General features: G+C 46.6%; 1 protein-coding gene across 1 annotated transcript in view; it reads right to left on the minus strand.

The window, feature by feature from the left end:
- Nucleotides 1–7688: 7688 nt before the first annotated feature.
- The window catches only part of FTO (FTO alpha-ketoglutarate dependent dioxygenase), a 371459-nt gene continuing 363931 nt past the window's right edge, over nucleotides 7689–15216 (minus strand). The window contains exon 9 of the mRNA XM_068528237.1: nucleotides 7689–10055. Within this exon, the coding sequence (XP_068384338.1) occupies nucleotides 9902–10055 (154 nt within the window). The 3' untranslated portion in view covers nucleotides 7689–9901. The remainder of the gene's footprint in view (nucleotides 10056–15216) is intronic.

The following is a 15216-nucleotide window of genomic DNA, read 5'->3' on the forward strand; positions in this document are numbered from 1 at the left end:
TCTTGTAACATTCTTTACTTTAAAGTCTATTTTATCTGATATGAGTATAGCTACTCCAGCTTTCTTTTGATTTCCATTTGCATGGAATATCTTTTTCCATCCCCTCACTTTCAGTCTGTATGTGTCCCTAGGTCTAAAGTGGGTCTCTTGTAGACAGCATATATATGGGTCTTGTTTTTGCATCCATTCAGCAAGCCTGTGTCTTTTGGTTGGAGCATTTAATCCGTTCACGTTTAAGGTAATTATCGATATGTATGCTCCTATGACCATTTTCTTAATTGTTTTGGGTTTGTTTTTGTAGGTCCTTTTCTTCTCTTGTGTTTCCCACTTAGAGAAGTTCCTTTAGCATTTGTTGTAGAGCTGGTCTGGTGGTGCTGAATTCTCTTAGCTTTTGCTTGTCTGTAAAGCTTTTGATTTCTCCATCAAATCTAAATGAGATCCTTGCCGGGTAGAGTAATCTTGGTTGTAGGTTCTTCCCTTTCATCACTTTAAAAGTATATCATGCCACTCCCTTCTGGCTTGCAGAGTTTCTGCTGAGAAATCAGCTGTTAACCTTATGGGAGTTCCCTTGTATGTTATTTGTCGTTTTTCCCTTGCTGCTTTCAATAATTTTTCTTTGTCTTTAATTTTTGCCATTTTGATTACTATGTGTCTCGGCGTGTTTCTCCTTGGGTTTATCCTGTATGGGACTCTCTGCACTTCCTGGACTTGGGTGGCTATTTCCTTTCCCATGTTAGGGACGTTTTCGACTATAATCTCTTCAAATATTTTCTCTGGTCCTTCCTCTCTCTCTTCTCCTTCTGGGACCCCTATAATGTGAATGTTGTTGCGTTTAATGTTGTCCCAGAGGTCTCTTAGGCTGTCTTCATTTCTTTTCATTCTTTTTTCTTTAGTCTGTTCCGCAGCAGTGAATTCCACCATTCTGTCTTCCAGGTCACTTATCCGTTCTTCTGCCTCAGTTATTCTGCTATTGATTCCTTCTAGTGTAGTTTTCATTTCAGTTATTGTATTGGTCATCTCTGTTTGTTTGTCCTTTAATTCTTCTAGGTCTTTGTTAATCATTTCTTGCATCTTCTCAATCTTTGCCTCCATTCGTATTCCGAGGTCCTGGATCATCTTCACTATCATTATTCTGAATTCTTTTTCTGGAAGGTTGCCTATCTCCACTTCATTTAGTTGTTTTTCTGGGGTTTTTTCTTGTTCCTTCATCTGATATATAGCCCTCTGCCTTTTCATCTTGTCTATCTTTCTGTAACTGTGGGTTTTGGTCCACAGGCTGCAGGATTGTAGTTTTTCTTGCTTCTGCTGTCTGCCCTCTGGTGGTTGAGGCTATCTAAGAGGCTTGATGGGAGCCTCTGTTGGTGGGTAGAGCTGACTGTTGCTGTGGCGGACAGAGCTCCGTAACACTTTAATCCGCTTGACTGTTGATGGGTGGGCCTGGGTTACCTCCCTGTTGGTTGTTTTGCCTGAGGCAACTCAACACTGGAGCCTACCTGGGCTCTTTGATGGGGTTAATGGCAGACTCTGGGAGGGCTCATGCCAAGGAGCACTTCCCAGAACCTCCGCTGCCAGTGTCCTTGTCCCCACGGTGAAACAGAGCCACCTCCCGCCTCTGCAGGAGACCCCCCAACACCAGCAGGTAGGTCTGGTTCAGTCTCCCCCAGGGTCACTGCTCCTTCCCCTGGGTCCCGATGCACACACTACTTTGTGTGTGCCCTCCAAGAGTGGGGTCTCTGTTTCCCCCAGTCCTGTCAAAGTCCTGCAATCAATTCCCACTAGGCTTCAAAGTCTGATTCTCTAGGAATTCCTCCTCCCGTTGCCGGACCCCCAGGTTGGGAAGCCTGACGTGGGGCTCAGAAGCTTCACTCCAGTGGGTGGACTTCTGTGGTATAAGTGTTCGCCAGTCTGTGAGTCACCCACCCAGCAGTTATGGGATTTGATTGTACTCTGATTGCGCCCCTCCTACCGTCTCACTGTGGCTTCTCCTCTGTCCTTGGACGTGGGGTATCCTCCTTGGTGCGTTCCAGTGTCTTCCTGTCGATGATTGTCCAGCAGCCAGTTGTGATTCTGGTGCTCTCGCAAGAGGGAGTGAGAGCACGTCCTTCTACTCCGCCATCTTGGTTAATCTCCCGTCTCATATTCTTCCCAAACCTCAAGATATACCAGAAACTTGAAAACCCATTTCTGTAATTCTTAACTAACTTAATTTCTCTCACCCAGGCTTTAATTGCCCCATCTGTAAAATGGGTGCAAAGTACAAAAACTTTTCTTTGGGCTACATGTCTTTGCAAATATGGTAACTATTGTTTCTTTAACTAAAACACTCTTTTATTCTCAGGCTCTGTATTAAAATAAGCAAGGGGACTGAGACCAGAAATTCTGGTTAAGAATGGGACTTTGAGGACAGAACCTCGTGCTCCTAGCACAGAGTCTGGTATTTAGGAAGGAATCGCTGAGCGTTTGTTAGAAGAATCCATTTTGGCTAAGGCACAGAAGGGTCAACCTACCAAGAGATGGCAATGTGGCAGCCAAAGGCGGGCTCTTCCACTTTCCACTCAACAAACTATGCCCCAGCCAGGATGCCCCGACACAGTCACACTTCTGTTGCTTTGTGCTGGACACAGACTTTTGCCGGCCCAAGGCTGTCAAATTCACTTCGATTTTGGCTTCAACTGGGGCTTCATGCTTTCAGGAAAATTTCCCACACCGCCTTCCACTTGAGATCCTTGGCAGGGATGCCCCTGCCTTTCTGCATGCACAGCTCACTTAGTGGGCACAAAGAAATGGGAGAAAGCTTGGGGAGAAAAAAAGAAAAAAACCCAACCCAACCCAGTCTAAACCTTGGGAAACCTACCAGGGTCTGCATCTCTTTAAAAACTATACACAGACATTTCTGGTCGAAGTGAAACTATGCTTTTTGCAGAGGACTGGAGACAGTAAATGAAGCCTTAGTCATACACAGTTAGTTTCAAACTTATGTTGTCGCTCACAGGGAGAAGTCAATGTACAGTATATTAAAAACAATCACCGCGGCCTTTAAATGATCCAGTAGCTTAGCTTTGAATGCATTCAAGCTAATGGGGGCTTTAATGGCTTCTGACAGATCATTCCATTGATCAAGAGGCATGTATGAAATACGCTGCCTACTAAACTCTGTTTTGATTTGGAGAAAAGAAAACTAAACGTCCATGGTAAACAGGGCTTGATTGTTCAGTGTTCACTGACAGCCCTCGCAGCCTGACCCTGGTCGGGAGCAGAGGAGGGAAGGACAATGGGAATCCTATATACCTGGCTTGCTTCTTTCCCGACTCTAATCAAGGCGTAATCAACTGGAAATCTCTGTCTGAAGAGCTGGGGGCAGGGGCGGGAGGGTGACCAGAGGTACTGTTTTCTGTGTTGGATGAGTTACGAGCAGGAGTCGGAGCTGCCCTGAGAAATTGACTCAGCCCTTTCAGGGCTCCGGGCTTGGTAGGTTAACTGCGCTTGCTCCAAAGTGAAAAACTGAATTCCCTGTTTGAAAGGATAAAAAGCGTGTTCAGTTGGGGACAGCAGATTTGCAAAGAAAAAAATGAAAGTCTGCTCCCTGTATCCGTGCGTCCCGAGGCCCCAAGATTACCTTAGCAAGGGCTGAACGTTCCTTGACTCAGGAAAGGTGTTTTCGCGGGGTGTGTGGTGTCTGAAAACATTTTAGAAGAGGCCTTAACAATATTCTTTGAGACTATTCTTGTGCAAGAGCAGCCACGCTCTGGCTGTTTGTTGCGGCCTCAAAAGGGAGCCATAGGTCACTAAGTGTCAGACTGGCCTTGCCTGATCAGAAGTGATAAACGGACGCAAACTCTTCCATTACACACCCAAAGGAAACTGGTCTCGCAAAATAAGTAATAATAATCCTCCTTCCTTGGATTTGCCTAGGGCTTTGGTGTTTACAAAAAGTCCTTCCAAATGTCGCCGTCGGGAGAGGCGCTGGCTTCACAGCGCTCGTATTTCCTGTCAGTCTCATGCAGCTTGCAGACCTTCTCTCTCGTGTCTGGGACGCTGGGAAGGGCAAGCAAGGGTACCTTTGAGACTGGCATCACTAAAGGCCAGCTCATCTGTGGTGTCTATTTAATCTTTAATATGAGAGTGGGGAGCAGCTGCCGGTGGCAGTCACTAACCTAGTGGGTTGGGATTACTCTGAGCACACAGGGTCCGGAACCACCGGGCGCTTCCTAAACTTCCCGTAGAATGGCCTTGACCTTTCGGTCCCCATCTGTGGGGCACAGTGCTGTCCTAAGCCAGCACTTCCCATCTCCCAGCAGGAAGCCTCAGCACTTTACCAGATTAAAAACAACGGGAAAACCCTCATGCTAGAAGCGCTTATTTGTACTGGTGCCATGTTTAGTCAGTAGCTTTTGTAAAATTGATGAATTTTGTCTAAAGGCAAGTGCCGACAGGCAAACAGATCAGTATCTGCTGTTATCCATTTAGCTTGACACTCATGTGCGGGGGAACTATTTTACCTCGATTCTTTCAGGACTGACGAAAAGAAAATGCAAGCAAAGTCACAAACTGCATCATTGGAAAAGAATCACTGAATCGGATGCTGGGAGTTAATTAATGCTTCCCTCCCCTGCAAGTAGACTGACCCTGGTACTTAGACATTCAGAGTCAATAAACAATTGTTGAACACAGATCATCCATTAAAAGGTGACGGCAAGAATTTTTAAAGCAAATCTAAAATTGCAAAGGGTGACCTAATCCTGTTGTAGTAATGGGGAGTACGAAGGAATCATTTTTCAGAGTATCTCATTTATAAAAAGGTCCACGCCATCTGCCGAGAGAAAAATGGAAGCTGTGAGAAGCAAATGGGATAGAATGGGATGGTAACATATTGTTCTGGTACTAAGTAGGAGACACAATGTGAATCATCGCGGTGACAGAACAGTCCAACGAGCTAGGCGTTACAGAAACAAAGACTGAATCACAGAGAGGTCAAGTGATTTGCCCGAGTAATGAAGCTACAACTGTTATCAGAGGAAACTGGGATAATAATCATTAGAGCTGGTATTTCACTGAAGACCGGTATATGCCAGGCACAGCTGGAGGCATTTTATACACACATCAACTGTTTAATCTTCACAACAACCCTAGGTGGTAGATACACTACTATTATCCCCATTTTGCAGACAAGAAAACGAAGGCTTGAAAGGGAGGCTGGCCTTAGGATCACATATAGAACCAGGACTCTGCAACCAAAAGCCTCTCCTGCCACCCAGGAAATCAGAAGATTCTGAAAACCTGATCGATGGTGATAGGATAGATAGAGCAGGGGTGCCGAGGGGACTAGTTTTCAATCGTGGGAGGAGGATTTGGGCCTGATACCTGGAAGACCAATCGATCGATCGTGTTGCCTTGACAGGGTACTGGGAGAAAGGAAGGGGCGCTGTCCCGTGAGAACAGGGGCTGACGGAATGAAGGATGGTGGGGCAGCCCTGTTCGGGAGCCAGGCTGGGGTGAGGTCTGGTCCTTCCAGGCTGCAGCACGGGGTCTGGGGGCGCTCACCCTTTCTCCTTGTTAATAAGGGAGAAACGAGAAACAGACCCTTTGGACCTTTCCTGGAGTTCCCCGGCAGACTGGGAATCTACTGGGGTCTCCTGGGTAAGCGAGAGCGCCAGGTGTATCCCTTTTCCTGACAATCCCTGCAATCGGCTCCCCAGAAGCAGCAGCAGCCACGGACACCCTGGCCATCATGCAGGAAGTCATCCCCCGCCGCCTCTCTGGCCTCTCCCCTTCCCTGCCCCAGCCTCTTAAAGCTGCCCGGCTCTCCCTGCAGCCGCAATCGCTACAGCACTCTTGGGCCTTCCCTCCCCCTTTATGGTTGTCAAATTGATTTCACCACCGAGATACCTATGGCTCCCAATGAAACTTAATTAAAAATACCATTTAATCACAAAGTAACAAAGGCAAACTGGATAAACGGCATTACCACTTCAGTGCATTTTAATCTGCACTGCTCCTCTCCTTCTCGATCTGTTTGGATGAGAATTGCCTTTTCAAATAAGAATCCCCCTGTCTTCCATGGGCTTGCCTCTGACAGATCTCCAAAATAAACAGTATTTAGCGTGGCATGGATCCAAATGTATGCGATTTGCCCAGTGGTAAAATCAGCCTTAACTAGAGCAGGGGAAAAAAAAAAAAAGTTGCATTCAAAAATACCTTCCCTCGAAACACACAAAAAAACCCTACTGAATGTGGAGTGTCCATTCAATAGGGTCGATGGAATATCATTTCTAGCATCCCTCGATTCGTTTAGTGACGGATTTGGAAGCTTATTACTAAAACTGTGTCACGAGCGATGCCATGACCCTGCCCTCTCTTCTGTCTAGTGAACTCCCCTGGGCTGAGGCTGCCCGTGAAGGCAGGTGGGGTGGGTGCAGAGCTGTGGGTGCTGCTTGGAGTGAAGCAAAAGGAGGATGGGGTACCACCTCATGCACTCGGAGGGGCTGGCAGGACATCTTCCCCATCTCAAGATCTGGCCCGAGGATGCGGGAAATTCCCAGTTAGAAAGCAGTGCCTTTGGACTGAGACCCTTTGGAATCCAGACAGCAGCCAGAGCGATCATCTAAAAGCAAAAGAATCTCACATCAAGTTATTCCCACCCCTCCCCCATAGAGCCCTCGGTGTTTCTTGGGGCGCTTGACATCAAATCCGAAGGCTGGTCCTCCTCCTCTCCAGCTGCATCCCCCACACTCTCCCCTGTTTCTCTACTTCAGCCATAGTGGTCCTTTTTCTTCCTTGAACATCCTGCTCTAAGCACCTTCCAGCCTCGGGCCTTCGTCCCCCGCTGTTCCCTTTCCTGGGAAGCTCTTCCCCCGTTACCCTCATTCCCTGACCTCCTAATCCAAGCCACCCTTCCTCAGTCCCCAGCTATACTCCGTCCCCTCACCCAGTGGATTCCCCTTCTGGCACTTCAGATGATCTGAAACCATCTTATTATTTATTTGGTGGTTTACTGCCTGTCTCCCCACTACAGAGTTAAATATCTTTCAGGTCACTACATTCCCCAGCACTGGCAAGGGGGCAGGTACACGGGAGCCCTTGGAAGGCAGGCACCTGTCCTTGGATGCCCAGGGCTCACCACGCTGCTGAGCTGTGGTAGGCGGTCAAGAAAGGTTTGTGGGAGGCGAAGTCAGTAGCACCTTAGTGCAAAGGGATCTATCTCCTCAGATCACTTTTCTGAAGATAGCTGGGACTGAGGGAAGGGGAAGCCTTACAGGAAGCAGTGGGGACCGCTGACTCAAGGTGGTCCCAGGGGCAAAGCTTCCCTCTCCTCCACCATCCACATGGCCCGTGTCCCAGGGAAAGTCCTTTACTAGTTCCCAGGGGAGGAGCAGGAACCGAGGTGTCAGCGTCCCCAGCAGCCCCTTTTTTTTAATCATCTCTTGCCCTTCCTCCTTCTACCCACCTGAAACTTCCCCAGAGAGTGTATGTAACCCTTAAACACAATGAGCTCATGCTTAGCGAACGCCACCAGTTCTCCTGAGCAAATGTGATGTCACCTTTCGGATTCACTCCTGGAAGTGGTTTCTCCAAGCCCTGGCTCTTCCCCCACCTGCAGGACTCTGATGACTCCGTCCACCTGGGCGCCCCCCAGGCCAAGGAAGCAGGCCCACCCGCTGCTGTGCAAGGAGAAAACAGCAGGACCCCTCTTGGTTTCTTATCTCATCCTTTCGGTATTTTTATTGTTTATGCATGTTTTATGATGTACATGACCTATTAGTACAAGCAGTCCACAAATATAGCTCGATGGTAATACACATACACTGGGGTAAGCACTCAACATTATTATTCATTTCTACTCTAGGGACGCAAGCAAGCAGGTTTGGAGGGTGCTGACACGAAGGCGTAACGCCAGTCAGGTTCACAATAAATGGTAATTGGGAGCAACGGGGGCCACAGAGGGTTCACGCCCTGCCTGAGAGGACGCTACCTAGCTCTTTGCCACGCCAGGATGGAGGCCTAGGGCTGCCAGATGCTCTGAACTCTGAAGAGGATGCACACATTTTTGTTTTACATGAAATCTCCCGATTTTTAAATACTGGCACCTAGTGACAAGGAACAGACACTGGGGGGGAGTGAAATAAAACACTAGGCTAGATGGTCCCGAGGCCGCCCCGTCGGTGACTTCCGCGTGCCCTGCACTCCTTACCTACGTGATTTCATTTAATCTCTCCCGCAACCCTGAGAGGCAGCGCTTCATCGTTTACTGACGGGGAGACTGAGGCTTAAAGACATCAGGGAATTCATCCAATGTCTACTAAGAGTCTCAAGATGAGGAAACCCTGCCTGCTTTGTGTGACGTGAACTCCCTGGGGTTGACTCCACGTGAATGAGCCCATACCTTGAACCAGTGAGACTCTGCTGGCGGGAGACAGCCTGGTTCTCAGCGCACCTCTCAAGGGGCAAAAAAGCGCCTCAGCTTCCCAACTACTGCAAACAACTACAAAGAAGGTGACAGGCTGGCGAGAGGGGCTAACTATTCTCATGATTTCCAGGGTCACCAAAGGGTGGGAGCCAGGCCCAGAAGAGAGAGGTGGGTTCATGGCATCACAAGACAAAACTGGCACCAAGATTGAGGAAGGGAGGGGAAAATGCCTACAGCAGGTCACTTACTGACATATAATAATACTAATATTTACTGGGTATTTAACTATGTGTCAGAAATTGTCCTAAGTCTGCAGCTAAGTCATTTCATTTCATCTTCACCTTTTGAGTTGGTGCCTATAGTATCTCCATTATACAGGTGAGAAAACCAACGCACAGTAACACACCGAAAGTCGCAAGCTACTGGGCATTTAGATCCAGGCACTCGAAAACCAAAGCCCAAGTTTTAACCTCTTCATCGTCTCTCTGGTGCTCCAACATCATCAGGATGGGCACTAGGGTTCTTCAAGCCTCAATTCTACCCATCGTTATGTGCGAATGGGGGAATTATAGAAAGAAATGTAGTATGCTGGCTAAAATCAGGAAGCAATGTAAATAGGACTTTGTCTCTTTCATTAGATCAGGGACACTTCCTAAAGACAGGATGTCAACTTTATTTTAATCTTCAACGCTGCTGCATTCTTATGTGCAGAGTACAGGGCTCATAACCCAGGCTGCCCTAGAGAAGGGAAAGAGGCTATTCTTCAATGAGGCATTTCTCTTTTAATTTATTTCGCCTGTGGGGAGAGCAGCTACAGAGAACGGGAAAACAGAATCTCCCGCTCTCAAACTTTTGATAGAAGTGCTGTCTGGGAGGGCTTTCTGCAATGATGAAAACGTTCTGTGTCCAATACAGCAGTCACCAACCACACATGGCTACTAAGCACTTGAAATGTGGCTCGTGCAACTGGGGAACTGAATTTTTAATTACAATTAAAATGGAATTTAAATTTAAGAAGTCCCATCTACCTAGTGGCTACCATACTGAACAGCATAGCCTCTAAAGGGTGTGGTGAGAAAATGGGCTAAATGTCTCTAAATTTGGTCTTCCCCTAGATGACCTGAGAGTCATCCCCTTGCAGAGTCTCTGCAAAGGTTTGGGAAGGAGGAAAGCAGGTTAGGTTTTGCCACAGGCCAGGCTCACCTTGGTCGCTTCCCAGGCCTCGGGAGTGGAATGGCTCACGTTAAAAATCCAAGTGGGGAATAGCTTTGGGGGTTGGAGGTTCTTGTTTAATACCAAATCACTATAACACTGTGTCACTTTTAAACATTTTAATATTCATGGGCTCCATTCCCTAGCTGTTTCCAACTGGGACCCAGGGTCTACAATCCCAAGGCCCAGTCTACCCATGATCCCCTTGCCTAAGCCCATGACAAGGTTGGAGGAGAGAAGTCAGAAACAGCCTTTGCTCCTCCACCTAAGACTTGTGCCCTTTCTCTAGGGTTTGGCTTCCAGAAGCAGACTCCTGAGTTCGGAAATGATATCTGTGAGATCAAACGGCAGAGGCATCGAAGGATCATCCTTTTCCCAATACGGCCGGCATTCTGGCTTCTGATCCGCGGGTAGAGTTCGGGCAATTCGGGACTGGCACCTGCAAGAGTTAAGAACAGGCAGTTACTCCCTGGGAGGAAATGCCTGGAAGACCCAAACCCATGGGCAACTTGGGGCGACCTTGCCAAATGCCCCAATGACGACCCGCTCTGATGGCCGTGATGATACACAAGGGGGAGGTTTGGGCGGCAGAAAGCAGGTGTGTTTATAAGAAGGAAGAATTGTTCTTTATGGTGCTGGAACTTCTTTTTTTTTCCAATGCCCAGATTTGTATTACCTCTAATGGCTTTGTAGGAGCCAATCATCGGGGAAATTCAGTTACTCTGCCTTTAAAATGGTGAATTATTTTTTCATTATCTCGACTGTTATTTAAAGTGTGTGATTAAGCCATTATCAGATTTAAATGTTTGTGGGATTTCCATGTATTACTAGATTACTGGGAAAGATTAAATTGAATTGACTGCATTAAAACGTCCAAGAATAGATTAAACAATATTACAGACCGGGATTGACTTTGGAGATCCCGGAGATTTACAAGTGTCCCAGCCTGCTGTGCTCAGGAAAAGGCACTCCAAGGAGAGACCGATTTATAAGGATATATGCAAATAGAGGTTAATAATCATTTCCACTGATGAATAGGTGGAGAAAACTCCCACAAAATTAAATTAAGAGGCTAGCAAGAGTGACTCCCTAAGGAAAACACTTAAATCACGGTTTTTATTAAATGGATTATTCATCAATAGTAGAGAAATTAATTATCATATGCAACTAAATTATAGCCTCGTAGGAAAAAAGTTGGGGCGACGTCATTGCACCCTGGCAGGCATCTACCTTGCCGAGAGACCACAGCTTATTGGAAACTGGTCTGGGAAAACTCAGTGGCTTTGGCTTTATGTATCTGAAAGGTGAGGATCAGACAGAAGAAAACACAAATTGCAATAAGAAATGAACAATTTCTCTACTCTCCTGGAGCACGTGGCGGTGACAGCGCAGGCACCAAAGAGAAATACTCTGAGTATTTCTGAGATGTACTCAGAAATACTCTGAGTACATCTGGGAGAGTTGCATGGTCCTTCCCCACCCCACCCGACCTTCTCGGCACTGTTCTCTAAATCAATTAAAAAGGGGTCCTACCCATCCTCTGTCTTCCACGTGGGACTAACTAGGATGAAGAGATCAAAGAATGGACCATCCTGGACCTATTTCCAAGTCTGATGGTCGAGAAGCCTCCTAACTAAAGGACATCTTCTCCTCTGGGGAATTATTAATGGTGAGGGGATCCCCACGGGAAAACATACTTCAACTTTACACCTATTTTCTCGGGTGGTTAATTGCTATACCGGCATCCTGTGCACTCAATCCGTCGTACATTACACATAACATTCCAATATATCTTCAGCTCTCCGCATCGGGCCCTGATAATAGCGTCTGTTAACATGCACTAAGTACTATTATGTAGCACATCACTTCATAAATAATAAGATTAGCTGACCTCAGGGCCCCAAGAAGAGTAATGTGTTTAAATGTTCTCATTATTTATTTAAAACAAGAATTAAAGCAACAGAAGCTGCTTTTGACAATCCTCTTAGCATAAATATTAAACTGTTTGCACTGATAAGCCCACACGAAACTGAAGAAGAGAGACACGTTCTGCAGACTACTTAATAATAATAGGTGTTTGAGACGTTGCCACTCACCGCAGTGGCTGGATCTCCGCAGTTCTACAGACAGTCTCTAAATCACGTGAAAGGGCTGCGGGAAATTCATATTCAAGGGAAGCTGCGACTAATTACAAAGGAACTCTGCAAAGCTTTTTAAATTGTTCTTTCTCTCTGCCTCAGAATCAGAGGGTAAGGCTCAATTTACCAGGCAGGGAGAGTTATTCCAAACTGAGCATTTCCATCTCACGGCGGGTAAATGATCTGTGCACACACTACCCTGGTTGGCAGATTAAAGGGCTGTGATAAGTGTTGATGTACCTCGAATAGCATAAGGTTTGTCAAAAGTCAACAGAGATGCTTTTTCACCTGTCAGTGGGTTTTGCCCCCTCATTTTGAGAAAGTATTAAAAACGTTAACACCTGCTGCAGAAGTTTGCTTACACTTGTATTGTACAAGCTTCCCAAGCCCACTCAGTTTTCTTTTGGGTGAAGTTGCTCTGATTTTCCTACTGTTCTTCCCACGGAAGGACTGGCTGGTGTGGGTACTACCTCCTTCTCAGGCCGGCCCTGAGAGGCTAGGAGCTAGGAGCTGTGCGTACCCACCCACTGTTTCCCTCTGGGCTAGAGCTAGAACCCCGTGTGTGGTCTCTTCAGGGCCTTAATTCAGATCTTTCAAGATCACTTTAAAACTCTTCCTTTAATGCCCAGCGCTCCTCGCCAGTTTCTCAATGGTCACGACTGCGCCCCACAGAGGGCTTGCTGTTGAGGTAATGTATTCACCTGCGAGGAAGGACAGTCGCCCCCAACTCAAAGCACGTTGTCCAATTCAACATCATGCCGGATGGTGGGACTGAACAAGAAAAGGCTTGAGAATGACTTGAAGGCGTATCTCCCTTTGGGTTTCAATTTCTCCTGCTCAATTCACTCATTCTGCCTCTCTTCCATCTTAATTTCCTAAGATGCGGAAGCACAGTGGTAAAGACGTTCTCTGGACACCAGGAGCTGCTGCTTCCCCGGGGCACGACATCTTGGGCAAGCTTCTTAACCTCACTAAGCCTCAGTTTCTTACTTGTCATGTGGGAATACTGATGATGGTGATGATGATGATAGTACATTACTGATGGGCTTGCTGTGGAGGTTAAATGGATTAATACATGTGAAATACTTAGCACGGTGCCTGGCACATAGTAAGCCCTCAATAATTATTAAATACTATTGTTGCTATTGTTGCTTCTACTACGAGTACCAGTGACAATGGGAGATGCCAACGAGAGGGCTGCCTATTGTACCTGTGACTGTCCCCTCCCTTCAGCTAACTGACTGGGTGGCCTCTGGCCTGGGGGAAGCTCTGGAGATCCAGAAGCAGCTCTTTCTGGCTTGAATCAGATTGAGCCTGTGGCTGGATCCTATCACAATGTGACATTCCAGGACGCTGAGGCTTATGTATTGAAGCTGCTACAACTCGCCAGTGACAGGCTAAAATGCTCAGACTCAGAAAGACTTAGCAGTTGTTCCTGAAGACCCAGAATTCATAAAAGGTGCTGTCGTTGGACTGTCTGAGCGGCAGTTGTTTCAGACTGACTCGGCATTTCTAGGAAATAAAGTTGGATTGTTTCTCAGCACGCATACTCTGTAGTTCTCGCAAAATCAAGGGGCCCTGAGTTCTCCTAGGAGATGTTTTAGGAATCCTGACGGTGGTGGACACTGGCTGTCTTGTGTCTTTTTCCCAAGTTTCCCACAAAGAAGATGCTAAGTTTCCTGTGGGGAATCCGTCCCATCCCTATGCTTGGCCACGTGGTTTGAGTCTGATTGGCTCCACCTCTACAGCCAGGGGAGAGCCTTGACTAGTTTAATCTAATCAGCACATCCTACTCTCCCAGCCACAGGGAGTAGGTTAGGGGAGGCACGTGACCCACTCCAGGGCAAGATTGAGAGAGTAAGTCAAAGGACTGGTCTGGGAACTAAGGGAAAAGACTTCCTTACCTCCTGGCCTGTGAACTATTAGGATGTGTGATCTGGAACCACCATAGTCATTTTGCTACCATGCAGCAAGGGGCTGGGTCCTGGGTGATATGGTTGGAGTAGCTGGATTGAGTCTCACCTGAAGCTAGGTATGCTTAGACTTTTTCAGTTGCATGAGCTTGTTACTGTTTGAGTTAGGTTTTTCTGTCACTTGCAACCCAAAGAGTCCTGGCTGATATGCTGGCCACGCATCCCACCCCTCAGTGACCTCCTGCCTTCTACAACATCCACTGCCATGGCCCTGCCTGCCGAGTGCATGTTGATAGTCCTCTCGCCAAACTGAGACGCTGCTGATACAGTACAGTGTGTGCAGAGATCACTTGAGTTGAAAGCATGAAATCCCTGGCTTTTGTTTTTGATTCGAATAATATTTCCACTGGGCACAAATTTCTACCCAGAAAACAAGAGTGCGCTGGTGTCACCCACACTGGCCTTTGCGCAAAAATAAGCCAGTTTTAATGACCAGAGCTGGATGACCTTTCTAAAGAAAGTTAAAAAAATTTCCCTAAAAATTTCCTTATCAAGGATAGCAGATCATTCTGAACCCAGACAAACAGTAAGAAACTCAGCTGAACAGTAAGAAAGTTACAGTTTCCCCTTTCAACTTTGTGCTCTCTACTCCCATCCTAAAGGGTTAACAAATAAACTCAGATCTACTCAGAAAACCCTGCTCCTTTTATGCAGCATTGCAAGGGGCGCAATGGAAAATAATACATGCTTCATCTCTCTCCCTCCCAAATTCACCCTATTTCAATTCAAAGGACTCTATAGCTACCCTCAAAACTCTTGCTACTTAGGAATGGTTCTCCCTGAATGACCTAGTGACGTAACAGGAAGCAGCTGAACGGTGTCACGTTGGCTGGCCTGTCAGCCGACTGTCCAGAGGTTCCCCTCCTCTCCTCTCCCAGGTGTAACTCACGCAGGGCCCCACTGCCTGCTGATTCCCCCAGGGCTACACTTAACATTTGGAGGATGAGGACCGCGGCTACATTAGTGAACACTGGTCGCCATGCTGAAATTAACCACTTTAGCTAAAGTGTGTGTTAATTATGGGTATGCAAGCAGTCAATAAAAGGTTAATGCAAGAGCCAGAGAATAAATTTCTTCCCTTATTGCATCACTTCACAGACTAAATGACTAACATTATACTTTGCGTTTTTAATCAATAGGTTTTACAGTAATGTGCTGGCCATTGATCTTAAGAAAACATGTCCGGTCTTCCTCCTCGTCCCTAAATTTTGCAACAAATAAGGAAGGACAGGTAACATTTCCATTACTCTTGATGAAAATGATAAAGATTTCGGGAGAAATGGTTCCTGCTAAAAGATTCATTGGGATAAACAAGCGTTAAAAAAAAAAAAAAGTACAAAAAACTAGAACTTGATGGAGAAATATTACCAAGCGCAGGCCATTGAGGAGACAAGAAAAACGAACTCCTAAGAGAGAATTCTTCAATGTGAAAGAAGAGAGTAACTCCTGATTAAAATTAGTACATTCTGTATATTGTTTAAGCGTCCCG

The sequence above is a fragment of the Eschrichtius robustus genome, chromosome 19 (genome assembly GCF_028021215.1).
Source record: "Eschrichtius robustus isolate mEscRob2 chromosome 19, mEscRob2.pri, whole genome shotgun sequence".
Lineage (NCBI taxonomy): Eukaryota > Metazoa > Chordata > Mammalia > Artiodactyla > Eschrichtiidae > Eschrichtius > Eschrichtius robustus.